The 25,750-nt window shown below is 41.6% G+C and overlaps 1 protein-coding gene across 1 annotated transcript in view; it reads right to left on the minus strand.

Moving 5' to 3' along the window:
• Positions 1-8,386: 8,386 nt before the first annotated feature.
• LOC133568551 (corticotropin-releasing factor receptor 2) overlaps positions 8,387-25,750 on the minus strand; it is a 170,460-nt gene continuing 153,096 nt past the window's right edge. Inside the window, exons 10-12 of the mRNA XM_061920556.1 lie at positions 24,688-24,823; positions 18,501-18,542; positions 8,387-9,977 (exon numbers count right to left, since the gene is read on the minus strand). Of these exons, the coding sequence (XP_061776540.1) occupies positions 9,837-9,977; positions 18,501-18,542; positions 24,688-24,823 (319 nt within the window). The 3' untranslated portion in view covers positions 8,387-9,836. The remainder of the gene's footprint in view (positions 9,978-18,500; positions 18,543-24,687; positions 24,824-25,750) is intronic.

The raw sequence follows: 25,750 nt of genomic DNA on the forward strand, positions 1-25,750 counted from the left end.
GTGTTGCCAATCAACCTATCCCCAGGTGCATGTTTTTGGAAGTGAGAGGAAGCCGGAGTACCCGGAGGGAACCCAGGCAGTCACGGGGAGAACATGCAAACTCCACACAGAAAGATCCCAAGCCCGGGATTGAACCCAGGACCACTCAAGACCCTCGTATTGTGAGGCAGTCGCACTAACCCCTCTGTATATATATATATATATATATATATATATATATATATATATATATATATACACACATATAAATATATACATATACATATTATATATATATATATATATATATATATATATATATATATATATATATATATATATATATATATATATATATATACACACATATAAATATATACATATACATATTATATATATATATATATATATATATATATATATATACAGTATATATGTATAAATACGTTAACACACACTAACACACACATTTTTTAATAATAATGAGTTTCAACGCAGTTTCATTCTTTTTTTCTCAATACAATTCTTATTCATTAAAAATATTGACTAAAAATTTCTAAATTTAAATTATGACTCAATGTTTTTCAATTTTAACTGCTGGGTTGCTTTACTTTATTTTGTTGAGCCACAATAAAATGTATAAGTCATTAAATCTTTTTAAAAATCTGATTTTTGGTGGGCAGTAAGACAATTAATTTAATAATCTATATTTTTGGATTCAAGAAAAAAATAATCGTAATAAATAGAACACATTTTTGGACAAATAACTTACGTCCTTAGAAAAGTTAAAATGAAACTCGGATTGTAATCTACATTTAACAAACTTCCCTGTAGTCTAGATAATACATATTAGTGTAAAATCTGCATAAACAGCAGATACTAGAAATGCCCACATAAGTACGTCCGACAATCTGTGATGTCACAAATGGCTCACTGTAAAAAAAAAATAATAATAAAAATTGCAAAACAAGTGTTTTGAAGGCATCTAAAACTGTATGCAATCTGACACCAAAATGCATGAACCTCATAATTGAACATGAGTATCCAACATTGTACCATTTATAAAAATAAACATCATCTGTAAGCTTGAAAACTGGAACGCTAGAAATGTTACCCTGATGATAATTATAAGTGTGACTAGTTTTCATCAGGCTTATTTACATTGCTGGCTAATTATATCAGATGCATCTTTTCAACTAGATGTGAACGTACCTACTTGTGATGAAAAAGCTGGATGTGCCTTTAGGGGAAAAAACATTCAGTATATACACAACCTCCCTTTTTATAGTGTTACTGTATGTTGTGAAGCATCACGCACGCACACACACACACACACACGCACGCACACACCCACACACACACACAATGTCTATTTCCATTGGAGCTAATTCTCATGATATGTTTTAATAAGGACACACAGGAGCTGGAGGCAAACAATGGACAACAACAGCTTTTACAGTGACTACAGTACTGCTACTGACAAATGGAATCATGTCTTTCACAGTAATTGTCAAATATGAAAAGCACTATTTGTCACAACAAAACATTTTCTAACAATTGTTTGGGGAATGTGCTGCAAACTGAGCTTGTTTCCACTCCACTTCAATCTTTAAAGGCCTACTGAAATGAGATTTTCTTATTTAAATGGGGATAGCAGGTCCATTCTATGTGTCGTACTTGGATCGTTTCGCGATGTTGCCATATTTTTGCTGAAAGGATTTAGTAGAGAACATCCACGATAAAGTTCGCAACTTTTGGTGCTGATAAAAAAGCCTTGCCTTTACCGGAAGTCGCAAACGATGACGTCACAAGGGTGAGGGCTCCTCACGTCCTCACATTGTTTTTAATGGGAGCCTCCAGCTGCAAGAGCTATTCGGACCGAGAAAACGACAATTTCCCCATTAATTTGAGCGAGGATGAAAGATTTGTGGATGATGATATTGATAGCGAAGGACTAGAAAAAAAATTAAAATAAAATTAATTAAAAAAAAGGCGATTGCATTGGGACGGATTCAGATGTTTTTAGACACATTCACTAGGATATGTCTGGGAAATCCCTTATTTTTCTATTGTGTTGCTAGTGTTTTAGTGAGATTAAATAGTACCTGATAGTCGGAGGGGTGTGTTCACGGTTGTCTTGAGGCCAGTGTCTGAGCGAAGTCGACGGCGCAAACTCCACAGATATCCGATAAGAGGCGGTAAGAGGCGGTAAGAGGCGGTAAGAGGCGACTCTTTAACACAATTTTCTCACCGAAACCTGCCGGTTGACATGTAGTCGTGATCCATGTTCGCTTCACCGCTCTGATCCATAGTAAAGCTTCACCTCCGGGAATTTCAAACAAGGAATCACCGTGTTTGTGTGGCTAAAGGCTAAAGCTTCCCAACTCCATCTTTCTACTTTGACTCCTCCATTATTAATTGAACAAATTGCAAAAGATTCAGATACACAGATGTCCAGAATACTGTTTAATTGTGCGATGAAAAGAGACGACTTTTAGCCGCAACTAGTGCTGCGCTAATATTTCCTGACAGTCCGTGACATCATGCGTACGCGTCATCATTCCGCAACGTTTTCAACAAGAAACTCTGCGGGAAATTTAAAATTGCAATTTAGTAAATTAACCTGGCTGTATTGGCATGTGTTGCAATGTTAATATTTCATCATTGATATATAAACTATCAGACTGTGTGGTCGATAGTAGTGGGTTTCAGTAAGCCTTTGGTGTCTGCAGCCTCTTTTATGTTATACGATATTATTCATATCGTCCCATTCGTCACGGTTTACCTGACACATGGAACGTGATGAATTGTACTATCCACTTTAGCCACCAGATGTCAGTAAATTGTTGAATATCTTAAAACGTGTTTTAGACTTACACTTCCTTTTATTGTCATTCAGATTTGAACTTTACAGTACAGATAATAACAAAATGTTGTTGCATTAGCTCGTTGTAGTGCAGGATTAAAGAGCAATAAAGGTGCAGATATAAATAAATAGATTACTGTACGGACAAATATATTGCAATTTTGCATATGCATCCGTGTTTATGGAAGTTACTGTGAAAGTCCACTCTCCAAGTACTCTATTATATTACATTACTTCATAAAACTACTGTATCTGTTAGTAATACATTCAATTGCAGTATGTTGTGTCTTGTTTAAAAAGTATTTATTTTTATTTTTAAAAGGCATATTGTGTGTTAAAATTGTGATTTTTTTTGTTATTATATTATACTAAATTCAATTAATTTCAAATGTTTTGAGTTAAGAGCTCCGTCAAAGAACCAATTAACCTCGTAATTGATGAACTACCGTATTTGATCAAAAAAGTGGCAAATATACAAAAGCATTGATCTCAACATTTTGGGAGTTTTTAACAACCAAAATGCTACGGCACCGCTGCATTGAGGAACTTCAAGAAACAGCTTCCAGGTGAGAAGAATGATTTATTCTTAACTGCAGACAAAAATATGCTGCGCGGTGCCCACGGCACTTTTAAAACAAGAATTGTTAGCCGAAAGGATGCTGGTCAAAACATGAATTAAGAGCGTGAACGAGAACGTAACTTGCAAGGGAGCAAACAAAACCACCAGGCCGAGTGAGGCCACAGGATGGATTAAATAGCTCTCTGATTAGTGGCCGGGAACAGGTGAGTGTCCCAAACACTAATCAGAGGCAGGTGAGAGTAATCTGCCGTCATGGCAACTAAAGCAACAAAACAAGAGTGCTGAAACAGAACTATATAGCCATCCATCCATTTTCTACCGCTTGTCCCTTTTGCGGTGGGGGGGAGGCTATCTCAGCTCCATTCGGGCGGAATGCGAGGTACACCCTGGACAAGTCGCCACCTCATCACAGGACATCAAAAAGCATCAAAAAACTACTTTTGCTGTTGTTTTTTGAGGGACAACAAAATGAAGTCAAACAAAACCAAATGTCATCACGTTTGGAGTTTCACCAAGATTTCGGGGGAAAAGTATTATTTTAAACAACATTTATGCAAGAGTTTAGCAAATTTTGCAAGTCTTTTAATCTCAGACACCGTCTAACAAGAGGAGGCGATAACACGATCTAGACCAGGGGTCACCAACGGGGTGCCCGCGGGCATCAGGTAGCCCGTAAGGACCAGATGAGTCACCCGCTGGCCTGTTCTAAAAATAGCTCAAATAGCAGCACTTACCAGTGAGATGCCTCTATTTTTGGAATTGTATTTATTTACTAGCAACTAAGAGAGACAAAACTCAAATAGAATTTGAAAACCCAAGAACATATTTCAAAGACTTGTTCTTCACTTGTTTAAATAAATTCATATATTGTTTTACTTTGCTTCTTAGAACTTTCAGAATGACAATTTTAGAGAAAAAAATACAACCTTAAAAATGATTTTAGGATTTTTAAACACATATACCTTTTTACCTTTTAAATTCCTTCCTCTTCCTTCCTCACAATTTCAAATTTTAAAACCCACCAGGCTGCACCAAACTTTTGCTGCCTTGTTGACACGAAAAAGTACAGTGGTGTATGCGCAGCAGCTATGAAGGTTGCAAGCCTGTTTGGTTCAACTTATCTTTGTGAATCAGCCTTTTCTGACATGAACTTCATCAAGAACAAAAACAGAACACGCCTCACTGATGCACGTATGCAAGACTCGCTCAGAGTTGAAGTGTCAAGTTACACACCAGAGTACAACACACTAGTTAAAGGGGAACATTTTCACAATTTTAGAAGGGTTAAAACTAATAAAAAACAGTTCCCAGTGGCTTATTTTATTTTTCAAAGTTTTTTTTCAAAAATGTACCCATCATGGAATAACCTGAAAAAAGTATTAAAGTGCCTGATTTTCGCTATCTTTAAATCCATCGTCCATTTTCCTCTGACGTCATTTAGTGATGCCAACCTGGCATTCTCGCTCTGTTCAGTCTTGATCCTTTGTTTGCGGTAAGCAACATTCACGAGGCGTCACTTTCCTAAGTCTGTTTTCCATGCTAAGTTTTAGCTTAGCTTCCCGTGCGCTCGGCACGCGTTTTCTTTTGTCTGTTTTTGTACCAGTGTTATCTTTTTTTGTATATTAAACCAAGCTCTTACCTGTTATTCCTGTCCTTCTGGTCTTCTTACATCTTGGGGTGGACAACTCGCGCATCACTATGCGCTCCCCTCATGACAACTTTATTCTTTTAACATTACTAACATTATCTTCATAATGTAAATGTTTTCTCATAGTATTACCTTTACACGCTCGCAACATCACCACATTTTTCTTGCAACATTACCACCTTATTTTCATTGCAATAATGTTTTTACTTTTTTATTTTTTATTTTTTTATTTTTTGTCATGTAAAAGGGACGTTTTTGTCATGAAAAATGGAGGTTGTTGTGGTTGGTGCACTAATTGCAAGTGTATATTGTGTTTTTTATGTTGATTTAATAAAAATAAAAAATAATATATATATATATATATATATATTTATTTAATTTTTTTTTTTTTTTAATAAAAAAATATTCTGCGGCCCGGTACCAATCGGGCCACGGCCTGGGGACCACTGATCTAGAGGGCTTTACAGGAGGAATAGAGGACTTACCATTTACTCCTTTTTTAAGCGCACTTTTGCTTGCACTTAAAAGTTAAACTGCATTAAAAAATATACATCTGAATTTTTGTCCCTCATGATTGTGAGCGATAGGCAAAATGTTTTTAAAAAGTAAACTTGTTGCGAATGGTCTGAGATAATTCTACCGTCATTGATAAATTGCCGTGTTTGTTTTTTTCGTCTCTTAAATTTCAAACAAGGTACAAGAGGTTTCACTCTGTGCATTGCTCTCTGCACCTGAGCGCGTTTTTCCAATAGAAGAATTAAATGCATATATGTGGGCACCTTTTCAGAGAAAAAGTGGAAAACTGATGGAGAAAGAGCAAAATTTCAATCGGCCTCGAAATAAAATTTTAATAATTAAGACTACATTTCCTGCAATTGGGTGCATTTCTACATTATATTTTCAGATTTTAGTCTCATCGACTAACCTCTTTTGGCTGTCTTTTTAACACGTATATGTTCTATGTAATGTACCACAAAATGTTTTTTTTTGTTTAGTAGATCATTTACTAAGATTGTTATCATTGACAATTAAACGTGAAATTCTGAAATTCTATAACATGCATGCAAAAACATTTAACATTAGGCAACTCTATCCTACAGCCACTCCCCCTCAGGTAATATACTTCCGGTATTGTGACTTCATTTTACCCTCGTCACGTCAAAAATATACCTTCTCACTAGCTACTAATACATGCTGTAGAACTACAACTAGTTCATAAGTAACAGTGTTCGGATTGTAATCATCCAAATATGATTAGCAGCAAAGTAGAAAGCCCTCAACATTGTGGCCTTGGAGAGCGAACACTGGCGACAACAAGTAAGCGAGCTAGATGATGCTGACTAGCGAGCTTGTTCCGGCGCCCCTGATCGTGTCTCCATCCTGCAATGTAGGCAAGAGGAACAGTCAGAATAATTGTATCTAAGTTATCACAAAACTTTGTGTTGCCACGAGTTCCCGGCGAGAAGACAAAAGCTATCTTTGATCCTACTAAGAAGAAGGCTTGTAAAACTCCACCATGTAGGATGGGAAGCAACATAAAGGTGTTCTGTTTCTTTGATGTATTGTGATCCACAGAAATATTTTTGTCTTGACTAGAAAACTACAAAGCGCAGAGGAAGTAGGACCAGACTCCCCTCCAGGCACCGTTTCTTTGAACTGTTTACAACCTTTTCTTTGAACTGTTTTGTGATAAAGATGATGGCTGTTACAACCCTCCTCCCTTAGAAACAGCCTGTTGCCATGTAATCAGGGAAAGTCCAAAGAGGAGGCGTATAATCTTTCGTCAGAGCGTGGTGACACTGTACAAGAGTACAGGTGTACGCGTTTCTTCTTATTGAGCCAAATTTAATTCTGTCTCTGTTTGATTCATTTCTAATTGTCTTGTTTAATAAATGTCATCGTGTGTTTGAACCTGACAGGAACGGCATTCAACATTTCAAAAAAATATTTTATTATAAAAAACGTGGAAGTGATAAGCAAAAATTCATGTTTATTTCCTGCGTATTTGCTAACATTTCATATGCCTGCTAATGAACAGAGTAAACCCTCCTCAGCCATCAACAATCTTTGTACATGTGATTGGAGGCGGGACTGTTACTCACAGAGCCTCGCTAGTCACGGTTGGCAAACAAGCACAAAAGACATGAAGGAAAATTGGAGGCTGGGGATTTAAAGTTGAACTTACACTAACTTTGCAAATAACTGTGCAAAGCTGGAACAACACAGCACCCTAACTGGTGGTGTCGATCATTTCCGACTGTTCAGTACAGGTAGCCTGCTTTAGTGCCATTTTGTAGTCACGTTATAACGTCCTCAAAAATGTAAACATTTAAAGGGGAACATCATCACCAAACCTATGTAAGCGTCAATATATACCTTGATGTTGCAGAAAAAAGACCATGTATTTTTTTAACCGATTTCCGAACTCTAAATGGGTGAATTTTGGCGAATTAAACGTCTCTCTGTTTATCGGTCTTGTAGCGATGACATCAGAACGTGACGTCACTGAGGTAATACACCCGCCATTTTCATTTTCAAAACATTACAAACACCGGGTCTCAGCTCTGTTATTTTCCGTTTTTTCGACTATTTTTTGGAACCTTGGAGACATCATGCCTCGTCGGTGTGTTGTCGGAGGGTGTAACAACACTGACAGGGAGGGATTCAAGTTGCACCACTGGCAAGAAATCTGCCGCCAGACCCCTATTGATTGTGCCAGAGTGTCTCCACATTTTACCAGCGATGCTAAGACAGACATGGCACAGAGATGTATGGATAACCTGCAAATGCATTTGCAACGATTAAGTCAACGAAATCACAAAGGTGAGTTTTGTTGATGTTGTTGACTTATGTGCTAATCAGACATATTTGGTCGCAGCATGACTGCCAGCTAATCGATGCTAACATGCTACGCTAATCGATGCTAACATGCTATTTACGCTAGCTGCATGTACATTTGAAACTAGATACCCACATTTAATGCGAAACAAACACTTACCAATCGACATATTTAAGTTGCTCCAGTGTCACAAGATGTGAAAGTCCTGATCGTTTGGTCCGCACATTTTACCGGCAATGCTAATAAGGCAGCCATGCTATGGGCCACTTCATTAGGTACACCCATGCTATGGCCGAATAGCGTCAATAGCTATTCGCTCAATAGCTTCAGTTTCTTCTTCAATTTTGTTTTCGCTATCTGCCTCCATACTCCGACCATCTGTTTCAATACATGCGTAATCTGTTGAATCGCTTAAACCGCTGAAATCCGAGTCTGAATCCGAGCTAATGTCGCTATATCTTGCTGTGGTAACCGCCATGTTGTTTGTATTGGCAGCACTGTATGACGTCACAGGGAAATGGACAGTCGCATCGCAAATAGCGAAAATCAAGAACTTTAAAGCTTTTTTAGGGATATTCCGGGAGGTGTAAAATTTTGAAAAAAAACTTCGAAAAATAAAACAAGCCACTGGGAACTGATTTTTATTGTTTTTAACCCTTTTGAAAATGTGATAATGTTCCCCTTTAAAAAGACAAGACTGAAGTCTACGCATGTTTTGGATAAAAGTAACATTAGATTTTGAAAACCTTTCAAAATGTTTTATGCGATTTTAGGCAAATTATAGACATATTAAGGCTTTGCTTTCAAATTGTTGGATTAATGAATCTTTTACCCTGTCACAGTTTTCCATGTAATTTTTTTTTGTAATATCCATCCATCCATTTTTCACCGCTTGTCACTTTTGCGGTTGCGGTGGGGGGAGGGTTTGGGGGCTGGAGCCTATCACAGCTGCGCTCGGGCGGAAGGCGGCGTACACCCTGGACAAGTCGCCACCTCCCCGCAGAACCAACAACGATAGACAGACATTTATCACAAATTTCACACTCACATTCACACACTCGGGATATTACCACTTTATTCTTGTAATAGTACGTTTTCCTCGTAACATGCCAACATGGTTCTTGTAACATCACTGCTGTATTCTCACAACATGTTTTCCTTTCATCATCGCCACACATTGTTACATTATCCTTGTGACATTACCACATGTTTTTATTGTAATAGTACGACTTAATTCTTGTAACTTATTCCCCGTAACATAAACTTCATGACTATTTTGTTTTAATAATAACAATGGAACGTAAATCATTCTGTGAGTTTTCCTTGCCCTTGAGCGGGTTGTTCCGAGGATGTCGTAGTCGTAGTGGTTTGTACAGTCCTTTGAGACATTTGTGATTTAGGGCTATATAAATAAACATTGATTTATTGATTCTCAGACCAAACTCTCCGTCGTACAGTTAAGATGCTTTAATTAGAGGAAAAAGTCTGAGTGACAATGAATATTGTTCCCGACACCCCAACCTAACCCTTTGCTCTACTTTCACAATAAGAAATAGAAATAAATAACTGGCTTCTGGCAGTAATTGTTTTACCTTTCCTTATCCTTTGTGTTACATTCTGCAAGTTCTTGATTTAACTGATGGATCAGACCATTGAGTTTTCCAGCTTTGACATGCATTATTGATGCAGAATCTTGCTTATGTTTCGCATCAGTCTGCAGCGTTATTGTTCTCATCGGGCAGCAAGAAAAGTCCTCTCACCTGAAGCCACACGGCCGTCTCGTTACCGGATTAGCGGCTATCAGACTTCCAATGTTGTGCAGAAGAAAGATTAAGTCTAATCCTTCAATCGGTGTGTGTGTGTGTGTGTGTGTGTGTGTGAGTGTGAGAATGTGTGTGTGTGTGTGTGTGCCTGGCCCCCTGTGTCACACAGCTGTGGTCTGCTTGATGCTGTGGAAGCTGACTCTGGTGGGCGAAGTGGGGATGGACATGGCTCGGGCCACTCGCACCCTCAGGGCGTGATTGTCCTGCCAGCGGTGCCACCTCTTCCTCACTGCTGAGCGGACCTGACAACAGATGGACAAAGTTTGTTTTCAAATTCTTTTCACACACTTACTGTAAAATCTTTTTATGAACCAAAAAAAAACAGTGAAGTTGTCACGTTGTCCATCCATCCATTTTCTACCGCTTATTCCCTTTTTGGGGTCGCGGGGGGCGCTGGCGCCTATCTCAGCTACAATCGGGCGGAAGGCGGGGTACACCCTGGACAAGTCGCCACCTCATCGCAGGGCCAACACAGATAGACAGACAACATTCACACTCACATTCACACACTAGGGCCAATTTAGTGTTGCCAATCAACCTATCCCCAGGTGCATGTCTTTGGAGGTGGGAGGAAGCCGGAGTACCCGGAGGAAACCCACGCATTCACGGGGAGAACATGCAAACTCCACACAGAAAGATCCTGAGCCTGGATTTGAACCCAGGACTGCAGGACCTTCGTATTGTGAGGCAGACGCACTAACCCCTTCTGCCACCGTGAAGCCCGTTGTCACGTTGTGTAAATTGTAAATAAAAACAGAATACAATTATTTGCAAATCCTTTTCAACTTATTTTCAATTGCATAGACTGCAAAGAAGAGATATTTAATGTTCAAACTGAGAAGCATATTTTTTTTTGCAAATAATCTTTAACTTAGAATTTAGTGGCAGCAACACATTGCAAAAAAGTTGGCACAGGGGCATTTTTACCACTGTGTTACATGGCCTTTCCTTTTAACAACACTCAGTAAACGTTTGGGAACTGAGGAGACCAATTTTTGAAGCTTTTCAGGTGGAATTATTTCCCATTCTTGCTTGATGTATAGCTTATGTTGTTCAACAGTCCGGGGTCTCCGTTTTCGTATTTTACGCTTCATAATGCACCACACATTTTCAATAGGCCAGTCTAGTACCCACACTCTTTAATTACGAAGCCACGCTGTTGTAACACGTGACTTGGCATTGTCTTGCTGAAAAAAGCAGGGGCGTCCATGAAAAAGACCTTGCTTGGATGGCAACATATTGCACCAAAACCTGTATTTCAGCATTAATGGTGCCTTCACAGATCTGTAAGTTACCCATGCCTTGGGCACTAATACACCCCCATACAAACACAGATGCCGGCTTTTGAAGTTTGTGCTTATAACTGTCCGGATGGTTCTTTTCCTCTTTGGTCTGGAGGAAACGACATCCACAGTTTCCAAAAACAATTTGAAATGTGGACGCGTCAGACAACGGAACACTTTTCCACTTTGCATTAGTCCGTCTTAGATGAGCTCGGCCCAGCGAAGCCGGCGACGTTTCTGGGTGCTGTTGATAAATGGCTTTCACTTAGAGTTTAACTTGTACTTACAGTTGTAGCGACAAACTGTAGTTACTAGCAGTGGTTTTCTAAAGTGTTCCTGGGCCCATGTGGTGATATCCTTTACACACTGGTGTCGGTTTTTGATGCAGTACCGTCTGAGGGATCGAAGGTCACGGGCAATCGACGTTGGTGTTCGGCCTTACCGCTTACGTGCAGTGTTTTCTCTAGATTCTCTGAACCTTTTGATGATATTACGGACCGTAGATGGTGAAATCCCTAAATTCCTTTCAATAGCTCCTGGAGAAATATTTTTCCAAACTGTTCAACAATTTGCTCACACATTTGTTCACAAAGTGGTGACCCTCGCCCCATCCTTGTTTGTGAATGACTGAGCATTTCATAGAGGCTGCTTTTATACCCAATCATGGCACCCACCTGTTCCCAATTAGTTTGTTCACCTGCGGGATGTTCCAAATAAGTGTTTAATGAGCGTTCCTCAACTTTACTCTTTGCACGGAACAAAGCCTATAAAGCAAACAAAAATGAATGCTGGACATCAGCATAAACTCACGAAGAATGTTGAGCAGACAGCGTCCACAAAGTACATACAGTGAAGAAAATAAGTATTTGAATACCCTGCTATTTTGCAAGTTCTCCCACTTAGAAATCATGGAGGGGTCTGAAATTTTCATGGTAGGTGCATGTCCACTGTATGAGAGATAACCTAAAAAGAAAAATCCAGAAATCACGATCTATGATTTTGTAACAATTTATTTGTGTGATACAGCTGAAAATAAGTATTTGAACACCAACATTAATATTTGGTACAGTAGCCTTTGTTTGCAATTACAGAGGTCAAACGTTTCCTGTAGTTCTTCACCAGGTTTGCACAGACTGCAGCAGAGATTTTGGCCCACTCCTCCACACAGATCTTCTCTAGATCAGTCAGGTTTCTGGGCTGTCGCTGAGTAACACAAACTTTCAGCTCCCTGCAAAGATTTTCAATTGAATTTAGGTCTTGAGACTAGCTAAGCCACTCCGGAACCTTGATATGGTTCTTACGAAGCCACTTCTTGGTTTTCCTAGCTGTGTGCTTTGGGTCATTGTCATGTTGGAAGATCCAGCCACGACTCATCTTCAATGATCTGACTGAGGGAAGGAGGTTTTTGGCCAAAATCTCACAATACATGGCTGCAGTCATCCTCTCCTTAATACAGTACAGTCGTCCTGTCCCATGAGCAGAAAAACACCCCCAAAGCATGATGCTACCACCACCATGCTTCACAGTAGGGATGGTGTTCTTGGGATGGTACGCATCATTCTTCTTCCTCCAAACACGCATAGTGTAATTATGACCAAAAAGGTCAATTTTGGTCTCATCTGTCCACAAAACTTTCTCCCATGACTCCTCTGGATCATCCAAATGGTCATTGGCAAACTTAAGACGGGCCTTAACATTTGCTGGTTTAAGCAGGGGAAGCTTCCGTGCCATGCATGATTTCAAACCATGACATCTTAGTGTATTACCAACAGTGACCATGGAAACAGTGGTCCCAGCTCTTGTCAGGTCATTGACCAAGTCCTGCCGTGTAGTCCTGGGCTGATTATTCACTTTTCTTAGCATCATTAAGACCCCACGAGGGGATATCTTGCATGGGGCTCCACTCTGATTGAGATTGAGCGTCATGTTTAGCTTCTTCGGTTTTCTAATGATTGCTCCAACAGTGGACCTTTTTTCACCAAGCTGCTTGGCAATTTCTCCGTAGTCCTTTCCATCCTTGTGGAGTTGTACAGTTTTGTCTCTGGTGTCTTTCGACAGCTCTTTGCTCTTAGCCATGCTGAATGTTTGGGTCTTACTGATTGTATGGGGTGGACAGGTGTTTTTATGCAGCTAACGACCTCACACAGGTGCATCTGATTCAGGATAATACAGTGGAGTGGAGGAGGACTTTTAAAGGCGGACTAACAGGTTTTTGAGGGTCAGAAATCTAGCTGATACAAGTGTTCAAATACTTATTTTCAGCTGTATCACACAAATAAATTGTTAAAAAATCATAGATTGTGATTTCTGGATTTTTCTTTTTAGGTTATCTCTCACACAGTGGACATGCACCCACTGTGAAAATTTCAGACCCCTCCATGATTTCTCAGTGGGAGAACTTGCAAAATAGCAGGGTGTTCAAATACTTATTTTCATGACTGTACGTACTTGACAAAGAATAGAAAGAAATATGCTCAACAATGTCTTGACAAAGGATAGTGTTTGAAGCTCAACTTAAATAGCTGTAATTACCAACAGAAAACAGGTGTGGGGGAAAAGTGCCCAGGAGACAGGTGGAAGCAGCTAAGGATAATCACCAACAAAACAGGAAGTGCCACCAAAATGAAAGCAAAAGGGAAAAACGGTAGAAAATGGATGGATGGATGGGACAGGAACTAAAGCACTAAACCCAGGAGAATAACCAAACTTTAAAAAAAAAAAAAAAATATATATATATATATATATATATATATATATAATAATAGATAAATAAAATAAAAAAATACCATACATATATGCATATACATATATATATATATATATATATATATATATATATATATATATATATATATATATATATATATGTGTGTGTGTGTGTGTGTGTGTGTGTGTACAGTACAGGCCAAAAGTTTGGACACACCTTCTCATTTCAATGTGTTTTCTTTATTTTTCATTTCTTTATTTTACTTAGGCACATCATTCAGTATAGTTGATGTAGATGCCCATATCGGCTGTACTGATTTATTTTACAAAAGAGAAGTGTTTGATACTTCTCTTGTTGCCTTATTTGTATTTGACTTCATTAAATTTATTTATATTATTATTTGGTGCAGCCGGGCCGGAGCCAGAGGGGATAGAAAGAGAAAAATAGAAAGAAAGAGGGGTTAATTGCGGGGACAAGAGGGGAAGAAGACAGAGACACAACAACAGCAAACAAAATAATAACAATAACAACAAGAACAACATATAGCAAATTCGATACGTACATATATGATGGTAAAGTTGATAGCAAAGAAGCAGTTTGTGAAATTAATAATAATACAGAAATGAAAAAGAGCATTATTACACTACAAATGGTGGAATACAAATACCAATAGAAATAACACTATTGATTAGCCATGAGGGGGTCATGTTATGAGCCGCTGCCCGGATCATATTATGTTTTGATTTTGAGTCTTTTTGTACTTTGTTCTGCTAATGTTTGCCTTAGTTCCTGGTTGTACTTCCTTGTTTGATCTTGTTACCTTAGTCACGCGTTAGTTTCACCTGCCCCTTGTATTTGAAGGGCACCTGTTTTCTGATTGCTGTCCTAATTTAAGCCTGCCTTCTTTGTCCATTCGTTCTTGCTTCTTAGTTTGTGTTAAACGCAACAAGTGACGACTCTGATTCCAATTCTGTACTTGCTAGCCTCCGCGCAAATCCTTTATAGTTCTCTAGCCCACAGGCTAGCGCTTTCGGTTCTTCCTAGCTCCCATGCTAGTTCTGTTCGTTTCGCCTTTTGTGCCTTGTGCAAGTTTTTCTGTTTCATAGTCCCTTTTATTTTTTAAATAAATATTTGGTTCTTACCTTCACGCTGTGTCGTAAGCCCGACTGCATCAAGAAATAACGAACCCGCATCACGATGCCACGCAATCGTCACATTATGAATGATAACAATAATTACCTATATTATCAAAAATACATATATGAAATGATAACTAGAAATAAAAAAGATAGCAGATAAATGGACAGAAAGAAAGAGAATCCAACTATATTAACCTTGTAGATGTTATAGTAACAATAGGTTAAACTTTGTCAGTGTGCCATGTAATACCCAATTTCCCCTAGGGCAGGGGTCGGCAACCCGCGGCTCCGGAGCCGCATGTGGCTCTTGGATCACTCTGATGTGGCTCAGCTGCATACTTTCCAACCCCCCCATTTTTCCGGGAGGTTTTATGGATTTCAGTGCCTTTCCCAGAAATCTCCCTGGATAACAATCTCAAATTTTCACCCGGACAACAATATTGAGGGCGTGCCGTGATGGCAATGCCTTAAACGTCCTCTCGACCATGTCGTTGCGTCCGCTTTAATACTATGCTAGCTGAGTGCCGGCCCGCCACATCTAGTGTGCGGCTGCTGACTCAACGTGCAAGCGACTGCAAAGCATACTTGTTCAACAGCCATACAGGTTACACTAAGGGTTGTGATATAAACGACTTTAACACTCTTACTAATATGCGCCACACTGTGAACCCACACCAAACAAGAATGAAAAACACATTTCGGGAGAACATCAGCACTGTAACACAGCATAAACACAACAGAAAAAATACCCAGAATCCCATGCATCCCTAACTCTTCCGGGCTACATTATACACCCCCACTACCACCCCTCCTCCCCTCCCCTCCGTGCATTGGTTGAGGTGGGCGGGGTTGGGGGTGCGGGGTTTGGTGGTAGCGGGGGTGTATAATGTAGCCCGGAATAGTTCGGGATACATGGAATTCTGGGTATTTGTTCTGTTGTGTTTATGTTGTTTTACAGTGCAGATATTCTCTCGAAATGTGTTTGTCATTCTTGTTTGGTGTGGTTTCACAGTGTGGCGCATATTAGTAAGAGTGCTAAAGTTGTTTACAAACCCCGTTTCCATATGAGTTGGGAACTTGTGTTGGATGGGAATATAAATGGAATACGATGATTTGCAAATCCTTTTCAACCCATATTCAGTTGAATATGCTACAAAGACAACATATTTGATGTTCAAACTGATAAACATTTTTTTTTTTGCAAATAATCATACATTTTAGAATTTGATGCCAGCAACACATGACAAAGAAGATGGAAAGGCGGCAATAAATATTGATAAAGTTGAGGAATGCTCATCAAACACTTATATGGAACATCCCACAGGTGTGCAGGCTAATCGGGAGCAGGTGGGTGCTGTGATTGGGTATAAAAGCAGCTTCCATGAAATTCTAAGTAATTCACAAACAAGGATGGGGCGAGGGTCACCACTTTGTAAGTAAATTGTCGAACAGTTTTAAGAACAACATTTCTCAACGAGCTATTGCAAGGAATTTAGTGATTTTACCATCTACAGTCCGTAAAATAATCACGAAGTTCAGAGAATCTGGAGAAATCACTGCACGTAAGCCATGATATTACGGACTTTTGATGCCTCAGGCGGTACTGCATCAAAAACCGACATCAGTGTGTAAAGGATATCACCACATGGGCTCAGGAACACTTCATGAAACCACTGTCAGTAACTACAGTTGGTCACTTCATCTGTAAGTGAAAAGTTAACACTATACTATGCAAAGCCAAACGCATTTATCAACAATATCCTGAAACGCCGCCGGCTTGGCTGGGCCCGAGCTCACCCAAGATGGACTGATGCAAAGTGGAAAGGTATTCTGTGGTCTGACGAGTCCACATTTCAAATTATATTTGAAAACAGAGGACGTGGTGTCCTCCAGAACAAAGAGGAAAATAACCATTTGGATCGTTATAGGCGCAAAGTTCAAAAGCCAGCATCTGTGATGGAATGGGGGTGTATTAGTGCCCAAAGCATGGGTAACTTACACATCTGTGATGGCCCCATTAATGCTGAATTATATTGTATTAGTGCCCAAGGCATGGGTGACTTACACATCTGTGAAGGCACCATTAATGCTGAAAGGGCCATACAGGTTTTGGAGCAACATATGTTGTCATCCAAGTAAAGTTATCATGGACGCCCCTGCTTATTTCAGCATGACAAGTGTTACAACAGCGTGGCTTTGTTAAAAAAAGAGTGCGGGTACTTTCTTGGCCCGCCTGCAGTCCAGACCTGTCTCCCATCGAAAATTTTTGGCGCATTATGAAGCATAAAATACGACAGCGGAGACCCCGGACTGAAGCTCTACATAAGACAAGAATGGGAAAGAATTCCACTTTCAAAGCTTCAACAATTAGTTTCCTCAGTTCCCAAACGTTTATTGTGTGTTGTTAAAAGAAAAGGTGATGTAACACAGTGGTGAACATGCCCTTTCCCAACTACTTTAACACGTGTTGCAGCGATGAAATTCTAAGTTAATTATTATTTGCAAAAAAAATAAATATATAATACAAAATATCTTGTCTTTGTATTGCATTCAATTGAATATAGGTTGAAAATGATTTGCAAATCATTGTATTTCGTTTATATTTACATCTAGCACAATTTCCTAACTCATATGGAAACGGGGTTTGTATATCACAACCCTCAATGTGACCTGTATGGCTGTTGACCAAGTATGCCTTGCAGTCGCTTATGTGTGTCTGCAGAAGCCTCATACAACATGTGAATGGGCATGTAAGCTGTTTGTTACAGTTGTAGAGGGCGCTAAACGCATTGTCATCATAGCATGCGCTTATTATTGTTGTTTGGGTGAAAACCAGCAGACAGTAAAGAGAATGGTTGCTCTGAAACTCGGTAGTCTCCAGGAAAAATTTAGATGTTTTGTTGTCAAGCGGCATTCAAATAAAACTTGCGGGCGCACTAATATTACATTTTCATATTAAGGTGCGGGCCGGTGTCTGAGACCCCAGGTTAATACATAGCACAAAGCAAAAAAAAACTTTGTACGCCCTGTTATTTCATTTCAAATTTCAAAAGAGTATTGAGGCTCCCATTGTTTTGTTTTTTTTGTAAAACGGGTCAAAATGGCTCTTTGAGTGGTAAAGGTTGCCGACCCCTGCCCGAGGGGAACAACGTTAATATATGTTTTATGAAACGTGAGTTTGGACACACCTTCTCATTCAATGTGTTTTCCTTATTTTCATGACTATTTACATTGTAGATTGTCACTGAAGGCATCAAAACTATGACACCTGTGAATGGACAACCATTTCAGCTCTTGAAGCTCATCGAGAGAATGCCAAGAGAGTGCAAAAAAAAGTAATCACAGCAAAGGGTGGGTACTTTGAAGAAGCTAGAATATAAAACACGTTTTCAGTAATTTCACCTTTTTTTGTTGAGTACATAACTCCACGTGTGTTCATTCATAGTTTTGAAGCCTTCGGTGACAATCTACAATGTAAATAGTCATGAAAATAAAGAAAATGCATTGAATGAGAAGGTGTGTCCAAACTTTTGGCCTTTACTTTGCATGCAGTCGGCTTTCGGCCCCCGGACATATTTTTTTAGCCGGATGCAGCCCCTCAGTCAAAAACTGTTGACACCCCTGTGTAAGACTCACCTCTCCGTTTAGGAAGCAATAGAAGACCGACACAAAGAAGCCCTGCAAATAAACACACATTGCTGTCAGCACATACAACTTAATGACTTCCTGCTTTGCTTCAAGAAAAAAATTGCTTTGAATTTAAGTACGTAGCTGCTGAGTAACAAACAAACAGAAATTATGACCCATAATGTTCAGCAGAGGTTTAAATACAGTGGACTCTTAAACAGTTTTTTGGATGTTATATTATATTTGTTTGGGTATCTGGAAAAGGAGAATTGTATTACTCCTTATGGTGAAAATTGACTCCGATACATACGCTCGTTCTCGGTGATCTAGCAATGCAGCTAACGGGAGCAATCAATTCTACCTTTAAATCATTTAAAAAATACTTTCAAAAACCATCAACAATATTTTTGTTTCATCTGACCACAGAACTTTCCTCCATAATCCATCCATCCATCCATCCATCCATCTTCTTCCGCTTATCCGAGGTCGGGTCGCGGGGGCAACAACCTAAGCAGGGAAACCCAGACTTCCCTTTCCCCAGCCACTTCGTCTAGCTCTTCCCGGGGGATCCCGAGGCGTTCCCAGGCGAGCCGGGAGACATAGTCTTCCCAACGTGTCCTGGGTCTTCCCCGTGGCCTCCTACCGGTTGTACGTGCCCTAAACACCTCCCTAGGGAGGCGTTCGGGTGGCATCCTGACCAGATGCCCGAACCACCTCATCTGGCTCCTCTCGATGTGAAGGAGCAGCGGCTTTACGTTGAGCTCCTCCCGGATGGCAGAGCTTCTCACCCTATCTCTAAGGGAGAACCCCGCCACACGGCGGAGGAAACTCATTTCGGCCGCTTGTACCCGTGATCTTATCCTTTCGGTCATGACCCAAAGCTCATGACCATAGGTGAGGATGGAAACGTAGATCGACCGGTAAATTGAGAGCTTTGCCTTCCGGCTCAGCTCCTTCTTCACCACAACGGATCGGTACAACGTCCGCATTACTGAAGACGCCGCACCGATCCGCCTGTCGATCTCACGATCCACTCTTCCCTCACTCGTGAACAAGACTACTAGGTACTTGAACTCCTCCACTTGGGGCAGTGTCTCCTTCCCAACCCGGAGATGGCATTCCACCCTTTTCCGGGCGAGAACCATGGACTCGGACTTGGAGGTGCTGATTCTCATTCCGGTCGCTTCACACTCGGCTGCAAACCGATCCAGTAAGAACTGAAGATCCCGGTCAGATGAAGCCATCAGGACCACATCATCTGCAAAAAGCAGAGACCTAATCCTGCGGTCACCACACCGGAAACCCTCAACGCCTTGACTGCGCCTAGAAATTCTGTCCATAAAAGTTATGAACAGAATCGGTGACAAAGGACAGCCTTGGCGGAGTCCAACTCTCACTGGAAATGTGTTCGACTTACTGCCGGCAATGCGGACCAAGCTCTGGCACTGATCGTACAGGGAGCGAAACGCCACAATAAGACAGTCCGATACCCCATACTCTCTGAGCACTCCCCACAGGACTTCCCGAGGGACACGGTCGAATGCCTTCTCCAAGTCCACAAAGCACATGTAGACTGGTTGGGCAAACTCCCATGCACCCTCAAGAACCCTGCGGAGAGTATAGAGCTGGTCCACAGTTCCACGACCAGGACAAAAACCACACTGTTCCTCCTGAATCCGAGGTTCGACTATCCGGCGTAGCCTCCTCTCCAGTACACCTGAATAAACCTTACCGGGAAGGCTGAGGAGTGTGATCCCACGATAGTTGGAACACACCCTCCGGTCCCCCTTCTTAAAGAGAGGAACCACCTCCCCGGTCTGCCAATCCAGAGGTACCGCCCCCGATGTCCACGCGATGCTGCAGAGTCTTGTCAACCAAGACAGTCCCACAGCATCCAGAGCCTTAAGGAACTCCGGGCGGATCTCGTCCACCCCCGGGGCCTTGCCACCGAGGAGCTTTTTAACTACCTCAGCGACCTCAGCCCCAGATATAGGAGAGTCCACCACAGATTCCCCAGGCAATGCGTCCTCATAGGAAGACGTGTTGGTGGGATTGAGGAGGTCTTCGAAGTATTCCTTCCACCTATCCACAACATCCGCAGTTGAGGTCAGCAGAACACCATCCGCACCATACACGGTGTTGATAGTGCACTGCTTCCCCTTCCTGAGGAGGCGGATGGTGGTCCAGAATCGCTTCGAAGCCGTCCAGAAGTCGTTTTCCATGTCTTCCCCGAACTCCTCCCATGTCCGAGTTTTTGCCTCAGCGACCGCTGAAGCTGCACACCGCTTGGCCTGTCGGTACCTGTCCACTGCCTCCGGAGTCCTATGAGCCAAAAGGACCCGATAGGACTCCTTCTTCAGCTTGACGGCATCCCTCACCGCTGGTGTCCACCAAGGGGTTTTAGGATTGCCGCCTCGACAGGCACCAACTACCTTGCGGCCACAGCTCCGATCAGCCGCCTCGAAAATAGAGGTGCGGAACATGCTCCACTCGGACTCAATGTCCAGCACCTCCCTCGTGACATGTTCGAAGTTCTTCCGGAGGTGGGAATTGAAACTTTCTCTGACAGGAGACTCTGCCAGACAATCCCAGCAGACCCTCACAATGCGTTTGGGCCTCCCAGGTCTGTCCGGCATCCTCCCCCACCATCGCAGCCAACTCACCACCAGGTGATGATCGGTAGAAAGCTCCGCCCCTCTCTTCACCCGAGTGTCCAAAACATAAGGCCGCAAATCCGATGTCACAACTACAAAGTCGATCATGGAACTGCGGCCTAGGGTGTCCTGGTGCCAAGTGCACATATGGACACCCTTATGTTTGAACATGGTGTTTGTTATGGACAAACTGTGACGAGCACAAAAGTCCAATAACAAAACACCACTCGGGTTCAGATCCAGGCGGCCATTTTTCCCAATCACGCCTCTCCAGGTTTCACTGTCGTTGCCAACATGAGCGTTGAATTCCCCCAGTAGGACAAGGGAATCACCCGGGGGAGCACTTTCCAGTACTCCCTCGAGTGTATCCAAAAAGGGTGGGTACTCTGAACTGCTGTTTGGTGCGTAAGCACAAACAACAGTCAGGACCCGTCCCCCCACCCGAAGGCGGAGGGAGGCTACCCTTTCGTCCACTGGGTTGAACTCCAACGTGCAGGCTTTAAGCCGGGGGGAAACCAGAATTGCCACCCCAGCCCGTCGCCTCTCACTGTCGGCAACGCCAGAGTGGAAGAGGGTCCAGTCCTTCTCGAGAGAAGTGGTTCCAGAGCCCTTGCTGTGCGCCGAAGTGAGTCCGACTATATCCAGCCGGAACTTCTCCACTTCGCGCACTAGCTCAGGCTCCTTTCCCCCCAGTGAGGTGACGTTCCACGTCCCAAGAGCTAGCTTCTGTAGCCGAGGATCGGACCGCCAAGTGCCCTGCCTTCGGCTTCCGCCCAGCTCACATAGCACCCGACCTCTATGGCCCCTGCTATGGGTGGTGAGCCCATTGGAGGGGTGACCCACGTTGCCTCTTCGGGCTGTGCCCAGCCGGACCCCATGGGAACAGGCCCGGCCACCAGGCGCTCGCCATCGTGCCCCACCTCCGGGCCTGGCTCCAGAAGGGGGCCCCGGTGACCCGCATCCGGGCGAAGGAAATCTGGGTCCATGTTTTCTCTTCTTCATAGAGGTCTTCGACGTCAGATAAAACAAAAATTGAGCTGCTTGGCCACAATACCCAGCAATATGCTTGGAGGAGAAAAAGTGAGGTCTTTAATCCCAGGAACACCAAGCCTACCGTCAAGCATGGTGGTGGTAGTAGTATGCTCTGGGCCTATTTTGCTGCCGATGGAACTAGTGCTTTACAGAGAGTAAATGAGACAATCAGAAAGGAGGATTACCTCCAAATTCTTCAGGACAAGCTAAAATCATCAGCCCGGAGGTTGGGTCTTGGGCACAGTTGGGTGTTCCAACAGGACAATGACCCCAAACACACATCAAAAGTGGTAAAGGAATGGCTAAATCAGGCTAGAATTAAAGTTTTAGAATGGCCTTCCCAAAGTTCTGACATAAACGTGTGGACAATGCTGAAGAAACAAGTCCATGTCAGAAAACCTGCTGAACTGCATCTATCTTTACTTAATTTGTACCTTCTTTCACCTATGTTTACTTACTTTTTTATTAGCTTCTACAGTACAGCTGCAAAATTAGCCACCAAAAGGCCAGACAAAGTTGCAACTTTTAGCACATTTGTGTCACCCCGGATTCAAAAAAGAACTCAGTATAAGAAGAAAAATTGTGTGACTTTCCCCTCAATTCCTCCTCGTTTGCTCATTAACATCTTTAACCAAAAAGTCTTCAATAAAGGTAAAAGTGATGTTATCTGTCTTTTTATGCATTTCAATGGTTATGTGTGTGTATTTAACATTGTTTTCTGCATGTAAAACTATGATTAGTCTCTGGGACGGAGAGGCTTCGCGGTGTCTTAGCTGGGTGAGCAGGTGTCGGACACCTCAGTCTCCTTGGACGTATCCTCGCTTATTCATGCAGACTGGACACTGGCCGAGAGTTGGTTGGCGGCCGAGAGTGGAGTCGGCTCTCTTGGTTGCTTTGTTGGGTCTGCTCCTGTCTCTGGCCATGCTCCCTCCACCCCAGGGGACGACGGCATGGCACACCCCAGAGACCACCACAGTGGATATGTTTCCTTTACTTTTTATTCATAGCTGTATTTAGAAGTGGCTGGTTGTATCCGCTGCTTTAATGTCTTTAATGTCCTTTGTGTTTTTTGATGTTTGATGTTTCCCTCATACACACATGTGAGAGGGATGTCTACTATGGGTATGAGTTGTTGTTTTTTTCCCTTGGCCTCAGTCTGGACCCCCTCTCCAGGGCCCAGGCTTAGACCGATTTTTTTAATTTTTTTTAATTTTATTTTAATCTTCTATTTTTTTCTCCCGTCCCCCCCCCCCCTTGTTTACCTGTATCTCATCTTTTTTGTAAGGGGCGCTGGAAGCCGGCAGACCCGTCAGCGATCCTGTTCTGTCTCCCTGTAATGTTTGTCTGATCTTGAATGGGATTGTGCTGAAAATTTAAATTTTCCTGAAGGAACTCTTCTGAAGGAATAAATAAAGTACTATCTAATCCAGTGGTTCTCAACCTTTTTTCAGTGATGTACCCCCTGTGAACATATTTTTAATTCAAGTACCCCCTAATGAGAGCAACGCATTTTTGGTTGAAAAAAAGAGATAAAGAAGGAAAGTACAGCATTAAGTCATCAGTTTCTGATTTATTAAATTGTATAACAGTGTAAATTATTGCTCATTCCTAGTGGTCTTTCTTGAACTATTTGGGAAAAAAAGATATAAAAATAACAAACGTCTTGTTGAAAAAAAAACAAGTGAATCAGTTATAAATAAAGATGCCTACACATAGAAGTAATCATCTACTTAAAGTGCCCTCTTTGGGGATTGTAATAGAGATCCATCTAGATTCATGAACTTAATTCTAAAGATTTCTCCACAAAAAAGAAATCTTTAACATCAATATTTATGCAACATGTCCACAAAAAAATCTAGCTGTCAACACTGAATATTGCATTGTTGTATTTTTTGTTCACAGTTTATGAACTTACATTCATATTTTGTTAAACTATTATTTAATAAATATATTTATAAAGGATTTTTGAATTGTTGCTATTTTTAGAATATTTAAAAAAAATCTCGCGTACCCCTTGGCATACCTTCAAGTACCCCCAGGGGTACGCGTACCCCCATGTGAGAACCACTAATCTAATCTATAAAAGCTGTTTCTGTGTTAATTGTTTTGTGTATCTGGAAAAGGATGATTTGGATTTATGTTACTTCTTATGGTGAAAAATGACTTCGATTTGGTCTTTGTCGTAATGTACTCATGACGGTTCCAATATTTTCTTTTATATCAGGAAAAGTTGATTCAAAATTGGCCTCTTGGCTGTGTTTGTGTGTGTTTTTTCACTCCTCCACAACAGTCAAACGACCACCGGGGAGCAATCATGCCCCCGTGACCTCCTTATTTGTGACAGCTGGGAACACAACGCACTGTCAGGATGCTTCCCTGCATCATCATCTTGTTCTACAGAAAGACCCCACACCCGGACAAGGACAAGTGTTCCACACGATGCACTAGGATCCATAGGGAGAGTAGCATTACTCACAAAGAGAGTACCTACGTAGCTTCACCTTGCTCACCTGGAAGGACTGCAAGAAGGAGTTGAAATAGATAAAGACAATCTGCGAGATGTCGTCCTCCCCCGGGTTGACAAAGAAGAGCATGTAGGTGATGCCGAGCAGAGGAAGCAGCACCAGCGTGGCTTTCACCGCTTTTCTGCGAACCACAGAGGGAAAAAACAAACAAAAAAAAGTGTAATTTTTTTTTCTGGACGCAAAATAAAATAAAATAAAAAACGCTAACCTACTTTGCCTGTCACATTATTACAGTGATAACCACTTTACACTTAAGGAGCCTGCATGCAAGCTATTCAAGTGTGAATGTTCCTTTCTGAAATTATCATATCATGGAGTAAAATTATTGCCAACATGTGAGCAGATGAACTGAGGAGCGCTGCTAATCAACCGTGATTAATATTAATAATTTCTCCCGGAGCTATTGCGTCGCAACATCCGATTTGGTCGGGGTAAGCGTTTAGTGCAAGCATAAAAACCGACATGGAAATTAAAAGGGCTTTTTGGTAGCACAAAGCAACTGCTTCTGTCACCGCCTGCTGCCACCTTTTGGTTTGTATGCTCAATTTTCCTTTTTTGGTGCAGCAGACCTTGCTCTTACTTTTTGTCTTCTTCAGAGTTCCTGTGTTTCCCTGTGGGCGGAGTTGTGAGACGTGCACATCTGTGTCCAATTTCACCAGCACTACTTAAGCAGCACCTTGTCAGCTAGATGGCACTCGGCAATTCCACTCCTCCTGTATGAAGACACCTAAGCTCCTTGTATTTATGCGACTTACCTTCTTGGCTTTTTCCAGTGCCATCCTTGCTTGGTATGGACCGTGATAGGTTGCACGTCTTGCAACTCCGACCCAAGTTTAGTTTGTTTTGTATATTAGCTTTTGTTCTTTTTTCCACTGTGCTCTTTTTGCGTTCTGTTTTTCGCACCGTCGCTTTTTGGATTATTGTTGTGAGTGTTTTTCGTTAAGTAAAGAACTGTTTAACTCACAATCCATCTGCATCCTTGGGTTCCTCTGTTCTACATTTAATCGAACTGTGACAGCTTCTTAATAACAACTGACTTTGAAGGGGA

The sequence above is a fragment of the Nerophis ophidion genome, linkage group LG14, assembly GCF_033978795.1.
Source record: "Nerophis ophidion isolate RoL-2023_Sa linkage group LG14, RoL_Noph_v1.0, whole genome shotgun sequence".
Lineage (NCBI taxonomy): Eukaryota > Metazoa > Chordata > Actinopteri > Syngnathiformes > Syngnathidae > Nerophis > Nerophis ophidion.